Source organism: Calonectris borealis, chromosome 2 (genome assembly GCF_964195595.1).
Source record: "Calonectris borealis chromosome 2, bCalBor7.hap1.2, whole genome shotgun sequence".
In the NCBI taxonomy this organism is placed as follows: Eukaryota; Metazoa; Chordata; class Aves; order Procellariiformes; family Procellariidae; genus Calonectris; species Calonectris borealis.
Window position 1 is genome coordinate 137,147,549 of NC_134313.1, and position 24,278 is coordinate 137,171,826.

Here is a 24,278-nt window from a genome sequence, read left to right on the forward strand (position 1 = left end):
GGGGTTAATTTTAAAAAGATCTTACTACGCACTCAATTAAAATTTTGCAGCCATTATTTCAAAATGTGAAAAGCTGTACAAATTACCCAACTCATCGGCTATGGTCCTTGGTTTTCTTGAAGGGAAACTTCTTTGATGACCACAAGAAAATTACAGTAAATGGCAAGCAAGATTGCCATCACAAGTCTGCTGAAAATACAGGATGAACTCCTGATTGCTTTAGTCATGTGAACAACCCCTTCAGAACAGCCCAAAGTCAGGCAAGGTGGCTTACACCAGGAGTTAATTTAGCCTGCTGGGACTCTTTGCATTACTAAAATGAGCATGATTTTGGTTTGTAAATGGGGGGTAGAATTTTATTTCACTTTCTGAGGGGCATACATCCATTTTAGAGTAAGCCTTTCAGAATAAAAGTTTACTTCATATTATAGGAAATGACATTCCTTTTTTAGATTTCTCTTTTCAAAGCATGCCTCAGATTTCTAACTTGTAGCAGAGAGTTTTTGTATAAGTAATAAAAGTCTTTAAAATTAAAATGCTAATCGTAAACAAACCCAAATGCATGAAAGATATAGTCTGACTGCATAACAAAAGAGAATTATATAATTCTATTTGAGTGAAATCTTTCATCTTTGATTTACAGGTTTGAGTCTGCCTATAACTGAAACCATATTGTTCCATATCTTTCATATCATGGCCTTCCCCAAAATCTTGTTTTAATTAAGGTTCCTTTCAGATTTCAGAATAAAAAGCATGACAGTCTTCACTTATGGCTTTAATATATCTTTTGAGTTTGGAAAATATATAAAAATGAACATCACTTGCTTTTAAAAGCTGAGCGAGCTATCAAATACTGCAAGTTGAATACTTCAAGGTATCTCCCAGGGTTCATTAGGTGAGAAAGTTGTAAACAAAATAAAAGTTGCTGTAGCAGAGTTTTGTTCATTTGAAGTAGTCTTACATACATGCCCTATCTCTTCTCCGACGGTAAGGCAACACGTGTAACAGTTTAAGCGTTCATTATCAGCTAAAGGCACAGCTCTATGTTACGTTCTCAAACATAGAATTAAACAGCTAAAGTCACGTTGCAGGGAGATCTTGCTGCACTTTGGGGATCTAAAATAAAGCCTAAACCCTTTGAAGCTTCTTAAGCAACATCAGTTCTCTTGGTGCAGGACTACATAAAAGAATCAGTTCGTATTCACATGACGACCTGTAAAAAACACCCCCAACACAACCTCCACAGAAACACCTGAGCTTCAAATGAGCTGCACACAGTTACTGAAGATCGCTGCTCTTAGAGTCAGGACACAGAAACATTTCAGAACAAACTAAAAGCACATTTGAAAAGCCAGCCATTTTTTAGAGACTACTTGATCTCTGCTGCACATCTGGTGAGAGCTACTGTCAACTACGGCGGGTACAGCACTTTTTTTTAAAGGCAGAAGATCACTCGTTTTAGAGAATCGTGAATGTGTTTTTGTGATAGAAAAGATCATATGAAATGGGGAGGGATGGCCGGGAAAAGGGAAAAGAAAATAAAGCACACCAAGCACAGTACTTCAGGGGATTTATAGTACAATAAGAAGTGCTTTCCCTTTAGCTAAAATCCCTCATCGCAATTTACACACCTTTCACTTATTCAGCTAAGAACTCATTACAGGGGGTTAAAAAATGGCATGTAAAATAAAGTTGTTTTTTTTTTTTCATTACACAGAGCAAAGAAAACAAATTCTATTAACAATTTAACTCAGTATGAAAAAAACTACCCAGTAAAAAGTGTCAGAAAGTGATTCATGGAGTTTACTGAGTATTTTGCTGGCTGTTGCAATTCTCGTATCTATAATCTATCATGTAGAATTTTGTAACACTCTATTTCACAATTTATGTTGGTGAGCGGGTCAAACAGCATATAAAAAGCATGCTCTAGGCTCTTTCTCCCAAGCCTGTTTTACTGTAACTCTAGAATTGTAGCGGTTACATTTAAGGAATCTTTAGGGCCCTTTCAAGTCCATCCAAAGAACAAGTGAAGCTGCTATTCAGAGTTTCGTGCCCAGTGTTTATGTTCCATCTGATCTGTGCCACCCAAGCAGCAGACAAGACATGTCTGAGGGTGCTTTGGGGGGATACACAATGATGTCACCCACAGGAAATATCAGGGAGGACTTGGCACTTCACAAGGCTGGCTCTTCTTCCATGGGCTCGCCAGCAGCTCTGTAAAAATAAACAGGCAATCAGAATACGGCACAAGAGTACACAATGACATTGTAGATTTTCATGCATAATCAAAGCTGATTTTTCAGCTCTCTCTGATGTTTATTTGTGTTATTCACTTATCCATAAATAGAGTTTCTTTCCTAGGAAGTATAAACAAATGTCAAGTGGAAAAACATTTTAGATCCAAGCAATCACTGAAAATGTTCCTGTTTATATTGAAATATGTCAGAATATTTTATAACTTTTTGTCCAGAAATGTACATGCTTTCTGTCAACAGAGTCAAATAATTTTGTGAAAAAAATAGCTGTGATACTTTTATTTTACGAGCTTTTGCAACTAAAAATACATGCATTTATTTTTTCAAGCAGGCCCATACGATTAAAGCGAAATAGTTCCCTAGTAGCCAAGTAGCTAGCAGTGTTTCTTCTGGGGTTCTTCTTCAGTCCTCTGATTTTTGATTCTGTGCTTTCACAAATGCATTGCCTGCCTGCCTGCCTGCAACTTCTGAGACCAAATTCTGAACTTGATCAGCAGATCACTGTCATAGAGAAGGTATCTATTAATAATAGCAAATCAGATTATACTTATACCTTTTATTTGAAAGTCTCTGAGAAATATTCAGCTTAGGCAAGATGAGTTCTTTAAGACATCCGGTAAGAAAACAGTGGGGACATATGCTGAGATGGCGTAAAGTGTTGTAATTCCCTGTATCTGACAACCTACTACACCTCAGGATTATGCTGGCAATTACAAAATGGGAAGCTTCTGAGGTCACAGTGAGACCTGGCTATTGAAGAGCATAAGAATTTGGACATAAACCTTTTTTCATCTCAGTCTGGAAGAATACCATATGACAAATAATCTTAAGACCTCCTTAAAAATAGTCACTTCAAGCAATTTTGAAATGACGGGAGAGCAAAAAATAAATGCAAATTAATAAATAAAAGAGACATTTACCAGCTAAATCTTGTAAGCCAGTATAATAACTGGCTTTAGTAAAACATACCTCAGAAAGTACAAACCCATGAGATCCCATGGAAAAAAAAAAAGTAATTAATGGGGGCTTGCATGGGCTTTGGTAGTTTATTCAGCAAGGAAGCCAGAGAATTTTAAATGAATCTGGAGTTTATTAAAGTCTTTCCCAATGAAAAATTCAGCAGTGTGCCTTTAAATGATTTTATACAGGTTATTCCTTTATGATTTGGAATGACCACAGCTAGTATGTTGAAAAATGTCAGATGAATGATATATGAAAAAGAAGATGTTTTTCAGACTAATCACTTTGCAAAGGGTTATTGACCCTGAAAGATTATTAATCTATAAATCTCAAATCTTTTGTTCCTCACCACATGGTGGAGAATGTTTCCTATGTACAGTAACCACTGTAGCTCCCTCGTTCCTGAGAGGCGAAGTGAAGCCCTCTTGCATTCCCTCTTTTTCCCCTCTTGCATTGTTCTGGCTTGCAGCAGAGACCGCACTGTGGCAGCCAGGGTGGGATGGAGCCCAGCCTGCTGCTGAGGTCTTCAGGTGGGATAAAGGATAATGCACCATGTGGAGAATTCATACTGATGCTGTATGTTGCTGTTGTGCTGACCACACGCTTCCACTTTCTCCAGCCACTTTTGGAAGACCTGCATGTCCTGCGGCACCACGCAAAAGTGCAATAAGCCCTTGTTAAACATCCAGGACCTTATGGGGCTGCCTGGAAAGAGGATAATTTGGAAGCAGATAACAGTTCAGTTTTTAGGTTCTGCTGTGAGTAAGCGAATGGGAAGAAATAGTTGTCAGTAGATTTCAACTGGAGATTGGCAGAGCAGGAAGGAGTGGAGCTCTGGAAAACCTCTGGAAGTGAAAGTGGGGGTTTGGGTTATTTATAAGGATCTAGGGAAGCAGTACGTGCAACAGTCTGTTCACATGTATTTGGCTTCTGGGACTGACATTCTTATGACGATAGTACAATTGAGGGATTATCTTATTCAGGGTTTTAGTCCTGGGCAATTTTTCACTGACGAGTGTGCTTGAGTGCCAGGACTGAACTTGAGTGCTATATTCTAATATACTCCAATGTATTCCAACAGTATGCCAATATTCTGCATCAGCCAGAGCCTAAGCACCAATAGAAATTTTTATATGCAAGTGCCAGATACAAGGTCCTTTTTGGAAAAGGAGAGGAGGTTAGGGTGCCCTGGCGAATCCAGCTGTTGTCTCTCAGTGTGGGTACTCTCCAGCCTTCTTCAGTCTCCTTTTGAAGACTTTATGTATGCTTTAACTTCATTTTATTAGTGTCAGAGAAGTCACTGGATCTATCCAATGGCTTATCATTAAAAACATACGTTTTTATGGGACAAAGGCTTAGGCCAGAGTTTTGTGTGAGCGCCAGTAAAGTTTTAGGGCCCTTAGCACTGATAGAAAAACACCGTAGTCCCATAACACTGAGTGGTGAGCCAATATATACCCATTCTGCCGAAATCAAAAGTTCTCAAAAAAAAATCGAGGGGGCAGAATCTGACAGGCCAAATTTTTGTTACTTCAGTTATGTCACTGTTAGTTATATCAGTTCAGTCAGTCCTCCTGTAGCTTTCAAGAAGTTGGCATAAAAACATAAAACAGGCAAAAAAGCCTATCCCATATTGTATGCTCCGACTGGTTCCTCAGAGGTGCAGCTGTGAGCTCAGGTCTGATCCAGACTGATTCTCTGTGGTCAGCAGATTCAGAAGACACCGATTGGGACTGTAATGATTGTAGAACCACAACTGTGGATTTTCATAAAGGCTTCGCTGTGGCTCATTTAAACTGCAAGTTCCTAGGAGCAGAGCCCTCTTGATTCACTGTGTTTATTTTGGTGTGCTGGGAAAAGTGCTCACCTATAGCTCTCTATATGTGTAATTCACACTAAGGCAGAATGAAGTAGTCTCTTTGCAGTTAACACTAAACAAAACAATTCTGTTTAAATCTTAAAACAAAAAAAATAGATGAGGCAAAAATCCTACCATAGGGATAAAATCTGGCAAAACATGTGACATCTTAAGTATTGTTCTGTGGCAGTTGAGAATAAATGGCAACCATATTATTTATGAGAATATTATTTAAAATAGTTCATATCTACACTTTAAAAAAAAGTTAATATTTAAGAATATAGATAAACCCTGTACATCATCCAAAAAAGTAAATGTTTCTCTTACCTTATTTTTAAAATTAGAATTACAGAGATTCCTCATAGCTACATCATCACACACATAGAAATAAAAATTCAAGGTATGTTTCCAAGTCACAGAAACTGCTGAACAAAAGATAGATTTTCTGGCGTGGTATGGCTGTTTTATGCCATAATCTGTTCCTAATTTAACTCAGCTGTCTCAGGGAAGATCATTGTAATTGAAAAGTGATCCTCTGGTAGCAGAGAGCTGGGGAGAAAGAGGTACATTTCTATATTATGGAGATGATTCGGAGAGTGTCTAAAGACATCATATAAGAGATCTGGAGTAAGTGTATATCCTAGTAAAAATGGACTTTGTACGGATCAAAGAAAAAGGAACTAAAAGTAAAAACCATCATCGTTTAAGAGCAGAATAAGGTAACTACACGTATACTCTCAAAAGAGGAAGTAATGTCCAAATAAGGCAAATTAAATAAACTATAAACTCTGGCAAGTTAAATGTAAACCCTCAATGAGGCAGTCCAAAGGAGAGTCTGAAGAGCAACATGTTAAAGGCATAAAAACTAATAATAAAAAGATCTTTCAAAATACATCAGAAGAAATGATCAAAGCATAAAAGGAGCATCAAGGAAGGTAGACCGCAAACGCAAAATGAATTATTTATATCTGTGTTCACTAGAGAAGTGTCAGGGAGGTTTTATTATTTGCAGATGAACTATCTTAAACTGAATCAGCACTAGAACAAACTGATATATTAAACGTTGCCAAATTGCTAAGAGCAGATGATATTTGTCCACTGAGTTCTAGGGGAATGCAATTATGATGTTGCTAAAGAAATAATTTTTGAGCATATTCTACTGCTTAACTCAGCCTCCACGCAAGAGGTAGAGAACTTAAGAAATGCAGTTGCCCTTTCGGAAACTACAGGAGATACAGTCAGCCTGTATGGGGAAATTGAAAGCAGCTATAATCAGTGTTAGAATTAGTAGGCATTTAGGTAATAGTAATTTGGGTAAGAGTTATGTCTTAACACTTACAGAGAAAGCAAGCCTTACAAATTTATTAGAAGTTTCTGAAGGAAATCAAGGAAGAGGGCTCAAGTGATATCCCAGTGCAAAGAAAGTCTTCCAACAATTTTATTCAAATGCTTTGAGGAACTTAGGTTGTGAGAAAAGGTCCCCTCATAGATTAACAAGCCACCAAAAGTAGGAAAAGGATAATAATACTGGTGAATTTTCACCATGGAGGGATTCTCCAGAGCATCTCAAAAAGACTTGGCAGACTACCAGTAGATTTAGGTGATAATGTTTGTTGATGATGCCAAATTACCAATACAAGTCAGTTCTAAAGCCCATAACACCATTTCTGAGTGGAAAAGAAGGTAAACAAACACAAACTAACACACAATACACAAAACAGGGGGAAGGACAGCTTTAATTATTTATACACAGTGATGGCTATGACTGAGAGCTTGGAGTTAATGGTAGAAGAGCAGAGAGCAACAGGAACAAGAAAAAATCCCCAACATGAAGCTACTATGTAAATCCACAGTGTGCTCAACACCTGGAGTCCTGCATGTAGTTCATAATCCACCTCAAAGAAAACTATAAAAGGCACAGAGAGGGGCAAGAATCATCAGAGGTAAGAAATTATTTTCATACCAGGAGGAATACAGAGTCTTGAGACAGCTGAAGCCTTTAAAACCAGAAATGGGGCAGAGACTATGGGTAAGAAAAGGGCTGCCTTTATTTCTTACAATGCAAGAACTAGGGGTTCCCCAGTGAATTTACCGGTTAGTAAGTTTAGAGCAAAGAAAACAGAAGTGCAATGCCTGATGAGGCTGTGGGATTCACTGCTTGAGTGCCAAAGGTGTAAGTTGGTTCAAAAAAAGTGTTGAAAAGTTGATGCCTGGGTAGGTATCCTGGCGGCTTTTACACAGGATGGGTCAGATACAGCTGTTGAGATCTACTGACTCACCAGGGCAAGGCTGGCTCTCAAACTCCTCTGCTCCTGGTTCTCTTCCTTACGCACCCACCACCAGGGCACAAGAGGAAGGTGGGCAAGACAAGGCTGCAGCCTGACCTGGGGAAGCTGTTCTTCAGTTCCTGAGCCTGGCTGTGATTGCAGATCATGTGGGGTATGGCCAAGTAGGTGCAGGTTACTCAGCACAGCTGAGGTAGATACCCAAATAGTGAAATGCTAAGTGAAGCTTTATGACTTGATACACAAACACAGCAAGTGACCCTAGGTGGTGGCTAGCTGTACCCCATGATCCAACCAGTTGCTCTAATGTGTGTAATATAATGCAATGTGACTGAAACAGCAACTGGTAGCTCTGTAACACTAAGATTATATATAAAAATTATACTTTGTTTTCATTTCCATTTGAGTAAAATCTGTGCTCAGCTGAATGAGGGCCATAAAGTCAAATTCTGATAAATGTCGTTCTCAAGATTTACTGTTTGTTGTAAAAATAGTAAGTGCAAGAGATCTGCCTCCACACCCTTTTATTTTTCCATTTTAAGAAGAAACATACAGAAGCTCCAATGTATCAGGGACAACACTGTACTGAATATTTTCATAGCACGATTTCTGAAACAGATGGTCTGGCCAAAGCAAAATTCTAATCAGCTAAATCTGTATCTCACATAGGGAATAAGCAGTTATCAACAGACAAATGTTATGGTAGTTAGAAATGTTTTATAGGCATGCCTGTTCCTTTAATTGCATCTGCATTTAAAAGTGTGTTAGCATCATGCATGTTTTCTTTCCTATCCACAAACTCTTTTTTCTATATCTGTTCCCTTCTGAAGTCTATAATCAAGTTTCAATTGGATCTTAAAATGCAGAGTTGTGCTTTGGTAAAATAAAACACCAAAAGCGTAGCAGCTTTTCACGGTTTTCTTCATTTAGCCTGCCAGAGAAAATCAAATAAAAAAATAATCGGCACTGTCACTTGAAGAAAAGAAAGAAAGAGAGAAGAAAGAAAGAGAAATACTTAAGATGGGCCTTAGCCAGGAGCATTTTATCCTTTATTCATCAGTGGTAAATGAGTCAGATATGAGTTGGCCAGGAAAAGAGCTGCTTTACCCAAAATCTGAGTTTAAAGTGAGTCATCTCACTCCAAACACCAATATATCCTCCAACATAACTGGCAAGAGTTTCCCGCAAAGAGACGCTTGCTGCCACTCTCTTCATCTGGAGGCCTGACCATCCAAAGCTGAAGTCAACAGGATCTCTACCATCAATTCAGTGAAACAGGGTTAGAGATGCAGGCCAGAATTATCAGCCTGGCTGACCATGGTGGGAATTAAGAGAAAATAAATCAACTCCTGGCATAACGAAGGAACCCTTCAAGCTGCCCTGTCAGCTACGGTGCTTTCTGCTCTGATCCTGCCCTACCTGTCACAACCAACTTTCCCAAACAAACACTCAATGCAAAAGCTTGCACAAGTCTTCAGAAGGTGGCCCCCATCTACAATGGGGGAAGAGGGGGTGCATCTACAGTGGCCTTATCAAGAGGGCTTGAGAGCCCAGAGGACTCCTCATGTCCCTGCAGCCCTGTCGTTTGCCACAGAAAGGGGCTGGAGATGGAGCATTGCATACTTGGTCCTTAATTACAACAAATATAAGAAATGTGAAAAAGCAAAGTTGGACTCATCACTACATCACTGAAGTTTGTGTGTTGGTATGTGCCTATGAAATGAACAGCACGTTTTCGTGAAATGAATGAAATTATATTGGCATGAAACCAGAGTGTGCAATGTCAAATCAGTCCCTGGATTTATGATCCCATGCTGGACTTTCATTCATGCTCAAAGTGCAGCCAGGTCCTCTCAGGTCTCCCTGCAGCTCAGAGGACCCTCAAAATCAGACCTTCAGGGTGACCATTTTTGATTCCATATTCCTCCTTACATTCAGCAGGAAAAAAACAGAGAGAATGATATCCCAAAGCCTCAGAAAAGCTAACTGCCAATTTTGGTCCAGTGGGACAGCACTTATGTTGTCCCGTCGCTCTCTGATGGCAATCTGGCTTCGGGTGACTTCTTTGTGGGTTACAAATGTGGAAACAGACTTAGGAACGCATGCGTGCATAGGGATTTTTCGTGCTGCTGAAAAATCTCTGCAGCACCACAGAAGATATTTCAAACGAAGCCATTTTTCCACAGAACAATTCATCACGATGGATTCGTCCCTATAAGAGTCCAGAACTGATGAAGTGTAATGAATCTGGCAGCCACATGAATTCCACTTGTGTACATTTCAGCACATGCGTTTTTTTCCATTTTTCTCAGCTCCGCCCTGAAATTCTGTTTTCAGAATGGGTGGAAACTGTCACAGGTTATCAGTAGGTAGGTAATAAATACAATAATTAAGTGCAGCGTTAGTCAAAGGGTTATTTTGTTCAAATCACGTAGGATCAGCAGTTGCTCTCAATGGCTGTAGTTTCAAGGGAGTGGAGGCGCATAACAAATACAATTCTTGGTTATTTGGAGCAATGTAAAAATACACAAAATTAACCACACCCTTTTTCAGACAATTTAAAGCTTTGCTTTGTTTGATTGCATTAGTTCCAACACTTTAACTGAAATTCTTTATATTTCAGAGCTACACACACATGAGCAGGCACCTTTCTGTCCCTGGCTAGCAGAAGTGTCTCATAATTGTCACAAATTTGTATGACAAACCTTATATTATTCCTTAGCTGAGCACTGATTAGCACTCTCACAAATCTAAAATATGTCTCCCATTCGTCATGGATTCTTCCCTAAGCTTTTATGGATTTGTTTGCAGTAATACCAGCACAACAATAGCCATAGCATATTAAAATATAATTACAATCGGAAAGGTAATTATGTAAATACTGCAAACTTTACTAGCTAGCTCTGCTCCCCGTGTGTCCCTTTGAGCCATGTCTGTTAACTCATTGACAGATGAGCGCTCCCACTGTTGTGAGAGACGTTCACTCCCAAACACATCCATAGCTTTTAGCACTGCGCTATTCCCCCGGATGCCTATCAGTTCAGTTCTGATTAAAAGAGCCAACGCTGGAGGCAAGAACCGAATCAAAGAAGTAGCTGTCACGACGTAGGAGCCATGGATCCTTCTGGCTCCATGCCCACCACTGCCCTGCCTACCCACAGCTCCCTCCTTTCTCTCCTGTTGTTACACAGCTCTGCTCCACAGCCTGCAGGGAGCTGATGAGTCTCCTTATAAGGCTTTTTTCTCCTTTCCTCCTCCCTCCCCTGTTTTCTCTGTGTGATGGAAACCGAAGGTTCCACTGCATTTTGGGTCTTCATCTACTGCTGAAGGCCAGGAAAGTTTGTCCTTAAAATGAGTAAATAGGAAACTCCAAGAACTTCTGCAGTGGCTTTTTTGATTCCTAACAGCTCTTTGAAGAAATACTGTTTTGTAGATGACACAGTATTCAGTGGCTATCAATTTTTTTCATCTCTAATTGGCAAAAAACACAACAGCAGTTACTGTATCATTTTCTCAATTTGTGAAATTGAAAGCAATCTTCATTAATGTAAAAAGCAGCTGACAAGCTGGAAGAAACAGCGTTCTCATTCTTTGCTGGTGTACCTTCATCTTGGTACACAGAAAATGTTGGCCCTAATCCTGGTCAGGATTGCTTTAAGTTTTATACTGGCACCACTCCATTGCTTCCAGGGAAGTAACTTTTAATGCCTCTCTAATATCATTTAATAATGATTTAAGTCCATCCTTATTAAATTTATCTGACCGTGTGTTAAACGCCTTCCTAGAAAATTAAAACTAAAACAGGTTTGAATAGCTTCCAATGAGAAAAATATGGTTGATTACACTTAATCATGTCTATTTTCCTCATATGGATATTGCACTTTTTACGTAGTAGAGAGCATTAGACATGGGGAGAAAACAAGATTCTTGCACTAATCATGAACCTTAGTAAAGAATTGCACACGCCAGAAAAATACCTGCTACCATAGAATACCTCTGCTTCCAGTGACGAAGTGAGAGAACTCAAATCCAGGGATGAAAAATTCCAGGTAACTCAATTAGCAGATAATTTTGAAACAACCCTTAGTCTAGCGGTCTTCATCTCACTTGACTGGAGCGAAAGTCTTGTTCTCTGCAATAATTGCGTAGGCTTACCTGCTGCCTTCCTGAGGGATACACTGCTCAACATCCACTGAAAGAGAGGCCATAGCAGATACTGTTTCTGTCTCCTCCCTCTCTTGTTTCTGAGACTCAGCCAGAGCACAATCCACTGGCACAGAGTATGGCTCCACTGACTTCCAGTACTTGCCTAAGGAAAACACACATAATAATTTATGGGAATTTTAGCTAGCATGGTGGTACAAGCATAGTAATCACTTAGTTCAACACTGGGTGATTATAATTTAAAATCACTGCGGTGTAAGCAGTACAGTTGAAATTTCAGACTGCAGTGAAGAGGTATATTTCTGAACCTAAGAATGCCAAGTTGGAAAGTGCTTTCATTCCAAGGGCTGTGTCACACCCTTCCCCAGAAGGTAATAAACTGGAGGAGTAGCACGCAGGCTAATGAACTCATACTGTCAGACAAGCTATTGGCTTTATCTACGCAAGGTGAAGGGAGTTCAGGGCAGGGTTAATACCTAGAAGCTCTGATATGGCAGGCAGTTGATGCGTATAGAGCAAACAGGACTAGAAAAATGAACATTGTTGTACAAAGTGCTCACACAGCACTGTCTTGAAAAGGGAAAAAGTCAGAAATGCCAGCTCGGGCTGAGGTGATGTTGCCAGAACAATCAGGTTTGTTAGTCCTGGATGTTCTTTCTCCTCCAACCTCAGGGCGTATACTAGAACAATAATTTATTTAAAACTTTCATATATGAACTGGCTGCTGCTGGAAAGCTGCCAGGTATCGTAAGGAATAGAACTTTCTGGTTTGCTGTGTAAAAACACAGCAGTAGTTTAAAAGCATGAGTATTCTCAGCTTTCTGCCAGCAACAGAAGAGACAGTAAGAAGCTTCTCAAGCAACACAAACAATAATGGCAGGTGACTCATGGTCAACATATAAAATGGTCTGCTACTGCAGTGCTATTAAGAAACAAAGGTTGATTAGTGGTAACCAGGTGAACAAGTAAGAATTTATGTATGTATTTCTTACAGTCCAGTAATCCACCGAGCACTCACTAATTGCCAGGTGGATGACACCTGGAAATTAGGAGCTTTGGGAAGGCTGGGAGCTCCGGACCAGAGCTTGTTCAGTGTTTAGCAAGAAGCTTCCAGCAGCTGCTGCAGAGGTTGGGTCAGGGTACTTATCTGGGAATTAGACGGAGGGTTTCAACAGCTGTGAAAGAGAGGGGATCAAGTGGGGGACTCTTCCGAGGGCTAAAAGGAGGATTTTGGCAGCTGGGCAGCGGGCTGAGTCGAGGTGCTTATCCGGAGGGTAGCTGGAGGCTTTGACAGCTGGGAGGCCAGGCCAGCGGTGGTGCTGCCTGTGCCGCACAAAGGCTGCTGAAAACTCCCTCTTTGGTAATACAGCTCTCAACACAGTTTCAGGCTTTTCGAAAGATGAACTTTTCCCTCCAGTGAGAAAGCAGCTGTCAATAAAGCCTGAAAATGTCTTTATTCAAAAACATCATTGCAAGATGAAAGCCCAAGTCAACGTGCAAGAACAACCAGCAAGCATGGCCAGCGTGTTTCTTTGAACTCTAATAGTGTGCACGTTTGAGTAGTTAGCAGAATCTTTAAATAACGGGGACCTTCTGGGGATAAAATGTAAAGTGTATTAAGTATCCTACAAAGTTGAGATTAAGTGTTAGGAGGTTGGCTTTGCTCCAAAAGCATGAAAGACACAGCTAAAAAGTTATGTACATAACAGTAGGCTCAATGATTGGAGCCTGGCAAATTTTATAAAAACAAGACAAAAATATTCTCTATTATTACTGTGCTCAGAGACCATATTCTCTATTCATTAAAAAATACACTAAAAACAAACAAAAAAGTTATATGAGCATTCCACAATGTTCTCACAGATCATATGTGCAAAAGTCAATCTTTGCAATATACACCCAATTCAAACCCTATAATTTATGAGCTAAATGTTCACAGAGTGGGTGGGGTTTTTGTTGCAGAAACAGATGTGCAAGAAAATCAAATCTGTTGGCATGGGAATAATACCCCCTCTTGCCTATAAAAGAAATGAACCCATGTTCACTGCTGGAGTTTTCAAGGGCTCTTATTCATAAAATAAAATATTAGTAACCAGCTACCACTGTGTTGCTCTCCTGCAGCAACAATAAAACAGCATCAGTGAGGATTGCTACATCACATTCGTTCATTCACACACAGGCTCGCACACCAGCTGCCCCCTGAATCCTGACTTTCTTGTAACACTAAAACTCAGGGCCAATTCAAGCATATTAGTGGGCTCTCGGTGCCCATTTAACTGCCCTTCACTCCCAAGCGATCTGTGATTTTCCTTGTTCCCCTGCACTGAGAATTGTGTTATGAGAGGGGCTTCAGTGATAAAGAGGGAGAGCAGAGTCAGGCCAGGAAGCAGGTGGCAGCACCTACGCTGCAGTGGAGGGTCTTGGAGAAGGGGAGTGCATGGCAGGGTGTTTGTGGTTTGTGGGAGGAAATTTTAAAGCAGTCCCAATTAGGAATAGCATCCAGGTAGCGGCGGGTACCTCATGCAAAGAGGGCTTTCTGATGCTTGTGAAAAAGCAATGGTAGATTTTTCTTTAAAATCAGAAAGCTGTACCTTTCAAACACCTGTGGTAAGCAAAACAGCTTTGCAAGCTTCTTTTTATAAAGAACAACATTTGTATGTTGCGCACAAAACATACAGGGCTTGCATGTGTGCTCAACTAAAAGATTTGCAGGCAAAGTCTTGTGGAACGGAGAGGCAATCACAGCATGCAGCTGCAAAGGAGCTTTGTTAGAAACCCTAGGTATGCTGTGGTTTGACAATTAAATGAGCTCAAAAAGCATCTGCCTCAAACTGCTCACATCTCTGAAAATGTCATTTCTACTGTGCTATACTGGAATGTGAAATTCTACCGGTCCTGTTACATTCATTGAGAAGAACGTGGTGGAGCTCAGGGGAAAGAATGAAGCATACTGCTGGTTTCATTCATACAAAACTTGAAGAGCAATCACGGCTTGCAAGAACAAACAATGAAACCAAATCAGTCTTCTAGGTATGCTTTGGCTTTCAGCATGAAAATGTGCTTAAGTCTCCCTCAAAGATTTGTGAGAGCACTGATTATTACCAGGAAATAATAAAAGTGAATGTTTCTGTCACTGTTACAGGCATTTGTAATCGCCTTTCACAGATAGATTTGGACATGCTGTACCATGGCTTACTTGAAAAAAACAGTTTGGGGGTGGTATTCAAGCTAGTGAACAGGATTGTTTAGAAATAGCATATTACATGGGTGTGGGAACTACTACTTCCAAATGTATTACATTTCCAAAGGAGCTTTGGATCACTGTCACAAACAAAACATTTATACAAATTCCATTCTAGTTAGAAAAAAGTTGTTTCTTCTCATTGTCTAACTAAGTATTGTATCTTCAATTTTTTGCAGCAAACACAGAGAAGAGACTTTTTTGTCTAAAATATTGCTAATATTCATTATCAAAGTTGGACCACAGAAATACAGATTCAATGAACATGTAAGCAATCATCCAAACAAATCAGGTTTTCTCATATCTCTCGAGGTGCTACCCCACAGCCTAACGCTTTTCAGCCCACATAACTCCCTATAATATTCAACATGGACTTGCTTAATTCCATCTAAATATGCATCCTCCGCAAAGCTGCACTAAACTTCCTCAATGTTCCTTTCCATCATCCAAGCACATTTCTCTCTAATACTTGGTCTCTCTCCAGACAAAATGATGTATACATAACCTTTTAGGTAAGAGTTGCAAGAGAAGACAGAATATCGTGTATAAATACACGTCCAAACCCTGAGCAGTCTGACTTAGGTTTCAGAAGAACAGCGCACTGGACTGCCGTGACTGTACCAGCTCAGCTCAAACCTAAGCTTGTTCTGAACAAGCAAAGACAAGCCACTCTGCAGCTCTGAACTATGTTTTTAGACACACACTATATATTTGTTCCTAAATCCATCCCTTCTTTCTGAACTGCCATCATTTGCGTGTATTTCTAGTAAGACACTATGCCTTTCTGGAGCCAGTATTAATGATTTTTTTCCTCAATTCACCCTTTTTTTGTTTCAGATCCATTTTCATTAAATTCTTATTTCAAACAGAATTGCATATTCTTTCTTAATGTCTGTGGCCTGTGTGCAGCTTTCTTTCCTTATTGTCATTTGCAAATCTGCTCTATCTTGTGTAGTACATGAATTTCCTTAATTTGCTGATTCCTTCCGGATCATTAACAGGGAATTTTAAGGAAGATACTAATTCATGAGCTACCCGAGGACATACCACCCAGCAAAAATGACTTACTGGAATTTATCATATACAGATGGTTTACTTAGAGCACTTGCATATCTGGGTGACCACTGTATATGAAGAATGAATTATATACCTACAATGAATTTTAATTGTCACTTTACAACTAAAATCAGATTGATAATTACTGCATGATCAATGGATAATGCATGGTGTCCCTTTTAAAAACTGCATTTATTTTATACAGATGAATCCCAATTATTTGTGATTCATCTAACATGAAGCAAAACATTTGTTATCCATTTGTTATTGTTAAGGAGCCAGCAAACAGTAGAAGTCAGGAAGCTCCCACTGCCTCGGTAAAATGGCAGAGAGCAGAAGATTAGAGAATTTAAGGGAAGTCTGCTCAGTTGGCTTAAGGCAACTGATGGCAAAGAGAAAATTTTTCAGTGAGACCAGAGCAAATGCCCTAAAACATCTGGGTAGTAAAGAGTTGGGGTCACAGCACACAAGTGAAGCAATCAAGTACCCTCTGCACCAGAAACAGGATAAAATCATGTATTTGTTAGCATTGTTCCATGGATCAGTGCCACAGATTTTGAGCTTTTTAACTTTATCTCAAGCTGTGTAACACATCTCAAAGTGAGTAACTTGTAAAGGGCTGCACAAACAGAATCTGAAGAAACTGTTTTTTAGAGCTCTAATTTACCTGTCTGATCCTGTTCCTCACTGACAAACATCTATTTCATCCGAGCTGCTCCGGAATGGAAAGATTTGGGAATGTTCAGGAATCAGAAAGCTCTAAATAATTTCAATGGGTTATTTTTTTCAGGGCTAAATACATAGCAGAAACTAAGAGATGTCAAAGAAACAAAAATAAAAGCATATATACATATATATATATACACACACACACTAGACAGAGCATGTTTGTTTATACATAAAACGTTTGCCCGCTCTTTTCTGTGAAACAATAGTTTAATGTCTATGACATTAATTAATAATAAAAAATACCCCAAACCCACCAACCAAACTGAGAAACATACTTTGAATTTCAGTGGTCTTTTTTAAAGAAGCTATTGCGTTCATATTGGGGATTTGGTGCACAATATCTTCCGGGAGAGGCTCCAGCTGCAAGAATAGAATAGAATAATATAAATTTTCAATAAGCCACAGGGAAGTAAAACAAACTGAAACAATCTAATCCTTAGGAAAAGCTCAGCCCAAGAACTGGTTAACATTTTGCTGGTATCAGTTCTAAAAGTATAGCCATGATTTTGTTTTCTGTTTTCCAGCCATGTAATTGAATTCCAAGGGGCTTTTCTATTGGCTGCAAGACTAATCTATGGAGTCTCTGAAGCAGGTGCACGTCTGTGTATTATTCATTAAAAAAATGCTAGTTATTTGTGTAATTTTTGTAGGTTCCTCACAAACCAAATTCCACTGCGTCTGTATACGCAGCTGGGCACTCCAAACAAAACCTTGCTGAAGCCACACTGGAACCGAAGTGTGCACTCTATTATCTTTATTTTTCTGGTGTTATTACATCTAACCATCTTACACATTTTAAGATTTATAGGGGAAAACCATAAAACACAGCTGCTTTTACTAGCTTTGCATTGATTTCAAATAAAGTAGTAGATAAAAAATGGTTATGCGGATTAGCAGTGAGAGTTCTCTAAGTAAGTTTTTTATAGATCCAGCTGCATTTTAATTAGCCAGTTTTAATTGTATATTCTTTGAGTAGGGCTGCATCATAGTAAATTAGCAGAAGGAAGTGTTCAGTTACTGTACAGTTATTTTTGCCCTGCAATGGACAGATATACCAAGCAAACTGTATTTTGAAATTCATCCACATATGCTTTTTTGTCCACCTTCCATACATTTTTTCTTAGAAAACGGGTAAAAGATTGTTTGGGCTAAATGTCTCTTCTTGTACTGTAATAACTATATTCTCCTTGAACTATGCTTAGAGTCCAGCCAGTTTTTCCGCTTCCCTGCATAGGCTGCTAAGGCTGCTTCCTGTGGAGCCAAGAGTAGCAACCGTGTCAAGGTAGACAAGGAAGAGCAATATCAGTACCAGTCTCTCTTCTCTAAAGCCAGGGAAGTTCAACCATCATTGACAGGAGACATCTGTACTGCAGACAAAACTCCTTTAACTCGGTCAAGTGAAGCCCACCCAAGGAGCTTCCTCTGTGAAGTTAATAGTTCAGTAGCCATCATATATTGTCCTCCGGGTTGCTACTGCTGCATTGCTACCCACCAACTAGATAAAATCAGCTTTGATCCAAGTACACAAAGTGGGAAGTAACTGCAGTGTAGATACTCCCTTAGTGGTGCTATTTTAAGCAACCTCAGCTACAAATCCCAGAACTTCTGGGATTTTACCATTATGATCAGCAGTGAAAGCCTGTCAGTGATAAAGACATTGCGAATATCACCAGTTTTTTGGAGTCCCGGTAACTAAAATGAATAGGACTGTTCATGTCATTATTTCCTTAGAATCCCATATGGGATTGCAGCTGGAAGATTTCCTTGTGGCTACAAACAATAGCACTATGGTTTTTTTTCAAATAGCATAAATCACTCCATTCTGGGCAGTGAGCACGTGTTCATAGAACTACTGGTAGGATCTGAGTAGGGTCCCACCTCTACTTAGTTACTGAGGAGGCCAAACTGCAAAGGAAGATTGTTGCTATCTAATATGTATTACGGATTAGAACGAAGAGAACAATAAAAATAATATTTACAGAGACATTTGCAATTCTTAAACCACATGTACTTCACGATCTTCATAGGTTACTCTATTCGGTAACTCTTTCCGGTATCTGAGGGAAAACTGCATATTTATGAAAATGCCCACCAACAGATCAAGCTTCACAGATTTTAGAACAATAACCTGTATAATAATCTTAATAATCCATACCTTGGGTTATGTAGATAAATAGCACTTGCTTTTTTCACTTGTTATTTTCTGTTTAAAGCAATCTATTATTCAGCCAGGAAGAGGACAAAATCCTGAAGTTCTGTTTGGTCATACGGGGTGCAGGAACACAGAAGGGGAAGCAAACAGTAGCTTAAGGTTCTGTTTTGACAATTTCCTAATTCCTAAGGCTTTGACAACTAATTCACTCCCCTGCAGTAGGACAAAATAGCTCCAGGCTATAACAGTAGGAATAATAGTACAAGGTATGGAATTGCCAGACTGCAAGATCTGAGAGCTGTGTCTTGCTTTACCCTTTGAGTACCTCAAGATTCTTTCTGCAGACCTCTTGTGCTAATTATTAAGCTGGGAGCAACTGATGCAGGGATAGATAGAGGGAATTTCCTATTAAAAGGTGAATTTTAAGCAGTTTTGTTGCCTTCTTCAGAGCTGGATTTTTGCAGGAGCCAAAAAATTGTCTTGATTTTTTCCTAATATATCAATGACACCTCTTTATTTATCAGTACAGAAATAAATTGTTTAATGAGTAGGCTACATTTGAATGTTAGACATATCAGATGAATATTTAGAAATGGCAGATGTGTTTTTAGAAATCAGGATAAGATGATGAATTATTAAAGAAAAGAAGAAAAAGTGTCAGACATCCAACAGTTATCCCAATCATTACTCCATCTGTTAGCTGTAGTAACAGATCTGTAGGTGATGTGAATATAATAGTCATGCTTGATCATTTCCTTAACAATTTTTTCCAGAAAACTTTCATGTTGTATCCCAAGCTCAGCTTCTGCTGTGGAGCTATTCTGCCTCCTCACCCTTAGGAATAACCAGGTGGAACTTGGATCCTCTTCCATATCAGGGAAACCTTATCAGGCTCCAGAAGTAAGTTCATTACATCATATACCCTGTTCAGCCCAAATGCAGTACCGTTACAAAAACACCATAGAAATAAAGCCAGTGGGTTATGGCAGCTGTTTCTATACACTCTGAAATGAGACTGTCTGCATTCGAAAGAATGATTTCTGTTGGCAGCTATCCACCGGTTGGATACAACTGTACAGACATAGGGGTGTCCCTGGAAAATATCAGCAGTTAGACCCAACAGTGAACAAAAGAAATTATTCTACACCTGGCATATATGGCACTATCACCTTCCCTCCTACACTTATTGGCATTCAGATCATGAAGTCTATTAAATCTGGAGGCTAACAGAAAGGAAGCTGAAAAGAGCACTGGAAATACACTGTCAGGAAAGAAATCTTTCAGAGAAGAACAGCTCAAGTCAGTGCAGAAATAACCAAACCACGGGAGAGACAGTTTGGACCAGACACAAAGGGTCACATTTTCAAAGCTTTTACATGGCTGAATTGGGCTTTTGTGCCCAAAGTAGCAGATGAAAGTAGAAACTGTGTCCACTAATCATTTTCAAAGTAGGAAAAACAATGTAAATGGGCAAAAATCACTTGGGCCGCCAAAGTCTGCCAAAGGCATATCAACAAATGTTTGAAGAAGGAATTAACGATGGAAATTTCATGTGCCCAGAAGGTGATCTGAAATGATCCTTGGGAACACGTAGAGAACCTGAAACTGTTCAGTCTGTACTGAGCTGCAAAATCTAGAAAATCTAGCAATATCTGTTTAGTCCTTAGCACTGTCATGTTTTAAAGCACCAGGATTAGCTTCAGTGAAGATTGTTGCAGAGTGCAGTTAGAGATAACTCAAAAGTGAGGCAATTGCAAGCATAGGGTAAGGAGCATGGAGAGTCCTGACTGAAGCAGAGGAAGGGGAGAAGGCAGGCAGGCTCCTCAGGGATCCCTAGGTTGCAGAAGGAAGCGCTACAACCTCCCTTTCCTGAATAAACTGTGCAAGAAACATATCAGCACCAAGACTGGGCTTTGTTGCTCTTACTGCAAATACCTGTCAAATCATAGGGTTGCCTATGATTAGAGAGGACTAAGTTCAAAGATCTCACAGGTCCTCTGTTTTCTTATATTAGCAATCTTCTCAAAGTTTCTGCACTTTCTGTTTATATATAAGCACTTTAGGCAGGTATTTTTGTGATCCACTGTTACAATGCCGTACATAAACAAGTCAGTTTTCAGTAGGGAATTGGTTCAAAGGCACAAAGGGTCATTAGCACCTGCCAGTCTCCAAAAAACAAGGGATGCCTTGGAAGTATGTAACTTTGGAATCAGAATATTCTCTGTTTCCTTGGCCAAACCACTTCCTGACTAGCACTGCCCACCTTGGGGACTTTGATGTCACCATGCTGACCTCTGGCACATACCTTGCTCCAGTTTCCTACTCCATCTAATTCTCTATTTCTGGGCCAATTTCAGGACTCCAGGTTTATGCAAGCAGCAGTTGACAGGTGGCTTAGACTCAGTGTTAATTATTTTCTAGTATTAGACTCAGATTAACAATGAGGATGTGAGATTGTGACCAAGTTTACCATCTAATTTAAAATTGATCTCAGGCCATATTCACTTCCATGAATATTTCCATTTTGGAGAGAGAAATGCTTACCTGTTCTGGCAAATAACCCTTTTTTAACGCAGTCCAGGCCCTCTTGGCAGAGCTCACTGCCTAGCTGGCAAGCAGCCCCAGATTCACACTGAATTCCACAAAGGAGAAAAATGCCAACTTTTCATCATCAGCAGGAAAGCTGCAGAGTACGAGCTTTCCACTTAAATTACCATCCCCTCCTAAATGCCAGCTCAACAGATTGCGAGAAAGAAGCACATACTTCACACTCTGCAAGAAAATTGTCCAGTATAAGTTTTCAAGCATGCTTGGGAGCCAACCAATCACAATGTTTTGTCAGATTCTGCTTCAGACTGAAATTCAAGCCAGAAGAATATTTACTAGAAGATGTTAAATTTAGTCACTTAGAAATGTTTTTGCACTTAGGGCCAAATTCAGCCTTGGCCGCCACAGTCAATGAGAGCAGACATGAATCCTCTGTGTGCCTTTGTTGCAGGGTCCCGCTGGGCAGAGCACACTGTGGACTGCACTCCTCTGTTTCCTCTATGCAAAGAAGAGCATGACCCCGTCTGTGACTAATTATCGCTTGTTATAAACCATGGCAAACTGCTGTACCACGTAGAGCTAAGAGACGCTCCCCAAACCTGTAGACAGGTCAGAGGGACCATGGTGTTAGACTGACTTCTATGTCCCATGGAAACATCCCACCTGGCTGCTTGAAAAGGGATGAGATGAAGGAAGAACTAAATCCTTAGTTTTTGACTCAAAGTTTTGTGCTTGATGGAATCCTTCCTCATTCTCTCTGGCTGCAGAAGAACCCCCAACTGAACGCAGTTATGTTGGAAATAAGCTGCAGGATTTAGGATGCTGAACTCAAGGAAAGCTTATCCCTGAGAGCTTTTTAAATCCAAGTAGTGCCTCTTCAAAAGTAACGTGGAGGAAAGAAACCAGAACCTATCCTTGCATGTATAGAGCAGACCTACTCACCACCACCTGGCACCGAAAGGCATAACAGAGGTCTTTATAACACTGAAGCTAGGGCGGACGAAATAGTGTGGAATTTCCATTCTCCATGACAAAGATTTTGGGGAGAAATCTCAATATTCAACCCAATTTTAACACACTTCTTGGAATAACATACAAATCTTAACATTTAATGTTTTTTTTTAATTAAAGTAATATATATCTCTACATACGCTTTAAAAATAAGTATTTGAAACTATACAACCAATCTATGAAAAACTGTAGAATCATTTAAAGAGTATCACAATAAATGAGAGAATTGAATTTTAAGTACGAGAGTGCATAAATGCGCATCATCTCAGAAATGCTTAGGTTTAAAAGCAGTATCTCTTTTGTAATTACATGAATCCATCATTTCCTTTGTTTTGACAGATGCTCTTTGGACAAGTTCTCAAATCATGTTGAGAAAATTCAGCAATATTTTAAAGCTACTGATGCTCATCCTGCCTTTTTACCTGCCAGAAGGATTTCCATGTTTTCATTTTGGATTTCAAGGGAATCCAGCTGCTTAATCTCTTCTCACCTCTTAGGAAGATTTCCTTCTAAGGAGATAACCTACAGTGCTCCTAATTAGCTCTGCAAATGGTCAATTGGATTTTTCTCAAAGTGACATGGAAATTTTCTGCTTGTACACAGAAGCATGGACAAGAAAACCTGAGATGTTGAAATTTTTTTGTTTTAAAATACTTTTATATGTAAACTTTCTAATTAATTATTTTATCTTTATACAATTTATCCTTACCTTTACCTTTATAATTTCCTTTTTAGTTTTCTCATCATTTAAGGAGGGATTCACACAATCAAACTAGATTGAGCAAGAGACTATAGGGTCTCTTGCCTGATGTCTAGTTGCCACTCAGAAAGGGTGTGGATGTCCTCTAAGTTCTGAGTTAGATCTACCAGTCCTGGGCCGATGTCCTGGATACTCTAAGGTATCTAAAAAGGCACTGGGCACCTCGGTTTAGGGAACTGGGTCTTAGAAAGAAACAATTAATAATAGAAGTACCTCCAATCAGAGGAAACCAACAATTATAATCCCATTTGTGTTTCTGTCAAAATTTGAAATTATTGTTCAAAAGTACTTCTGCAGAGAAGTTAAGAAGTATTGACCACACATAGATGGGGCTGATAGTTCATTTAAATTCTGAGTTCTTCCAAGAAAAAGAGACCTTTTTAATAGTTTCTTTGGTTAGTCTTCAAAATCAACAACTGTATGCAGGAATTTCCTATGCCATGCTCAAATTATTTAAAGATTAACTTGATAGTGTATTCTTTTCTTAGAGGCTCAACTTGCATTTGCTAAGAGAAGAGTAAAAAGTTATCTTGCTAAACAGATCACTGTGCTGCAGGCCACATATAACTAAGAGCAAAATATATCTGTTTTGGATGTCAATCTATTTTTCTTCTTGGTATTCAGAGACAAATAAGAACAGAAAACATTTTTCACTTGTAAGTTTGATGTTACCTCTACATATCAAACCCGGTCTCCATGAAAGTTGGAAGTTGTGGCTAGTTTTACAATTACTCTTTTTTTTAAATGCTGTTCTGCTGGTAATAGAACATATGAAGCAGTGAATTTCTGTATGGACAAGTCCTGGCCAAAAACAACAAAAGAAAAGAAAAAGTTTTCAAAAAAGCCTGCAAAATGTTTATGAATTCTAATCCTCAGCACATGAATAAATACATCTGACAAACTGCAGAGTACCTTACAAAGGCCTTTCCCAACCTTTCTAATTTGAGTTCAATTACATGTGTAGTGTTTAGAAACTGAAGTTCATCTTGCCAATGTTTTTAAAATAGGGTTGCACTACATACCATTATTTGTAAAACTGAAGGGCAGATAATAAGTTATAATTATCCTATTAATCACCTGTAAAGAATTGCATTCAAGGAAGAATGTATCCTCAAATTACAATAATTGGTTGTTTGAAGAAAAACATTTCTTTCTGTCCTTGGCAGGAACACACTTGGAGTTTGCTGTGCAAGTTCATGAATATTATGCTGAAATCAAGCAATGTATATGCTACGGGCCATGTGGCGTAGATTGCCATAA

General features: G+C 39.3%; 1 protein-coding gene across 2 annotated transcripts in view; it reads right to left on the reverse strand.

Annotated features, from left to right (window-relative positions):
• Nucleotides 1–2,174: 2,174 nt before the first annotated feature.
• The window catches only part of HDAC9 (histone deacetylase 9), a 283,155-nt gene continuing 261,051 nt past the window's right edge, over nucleotides 2,175–24,278 (reverse strand). For both annotated transcript variants that reach the window (XM_075143616.1, XM_075143615.1), the window contains 3 exons: nucleotides 16,824–16,908; nucleotides 11,514–11,667; nucleotides 2,175–2,214 (listed from right to left, as the gene is read on the reverse strand). In XM_075143616.1, coding sequence (XP_074999717.1) covers nucleotides 2,175–2,214; nucleotides 11,514–11,667; nucleotides 16,824–16,908 — 279 coding nt within the window. The remainder of the gene's footprint in view (nucleotides 2,215–11,513; nucleotides 11,668–16,823; nucleotides 16,909–24,278) is intronic.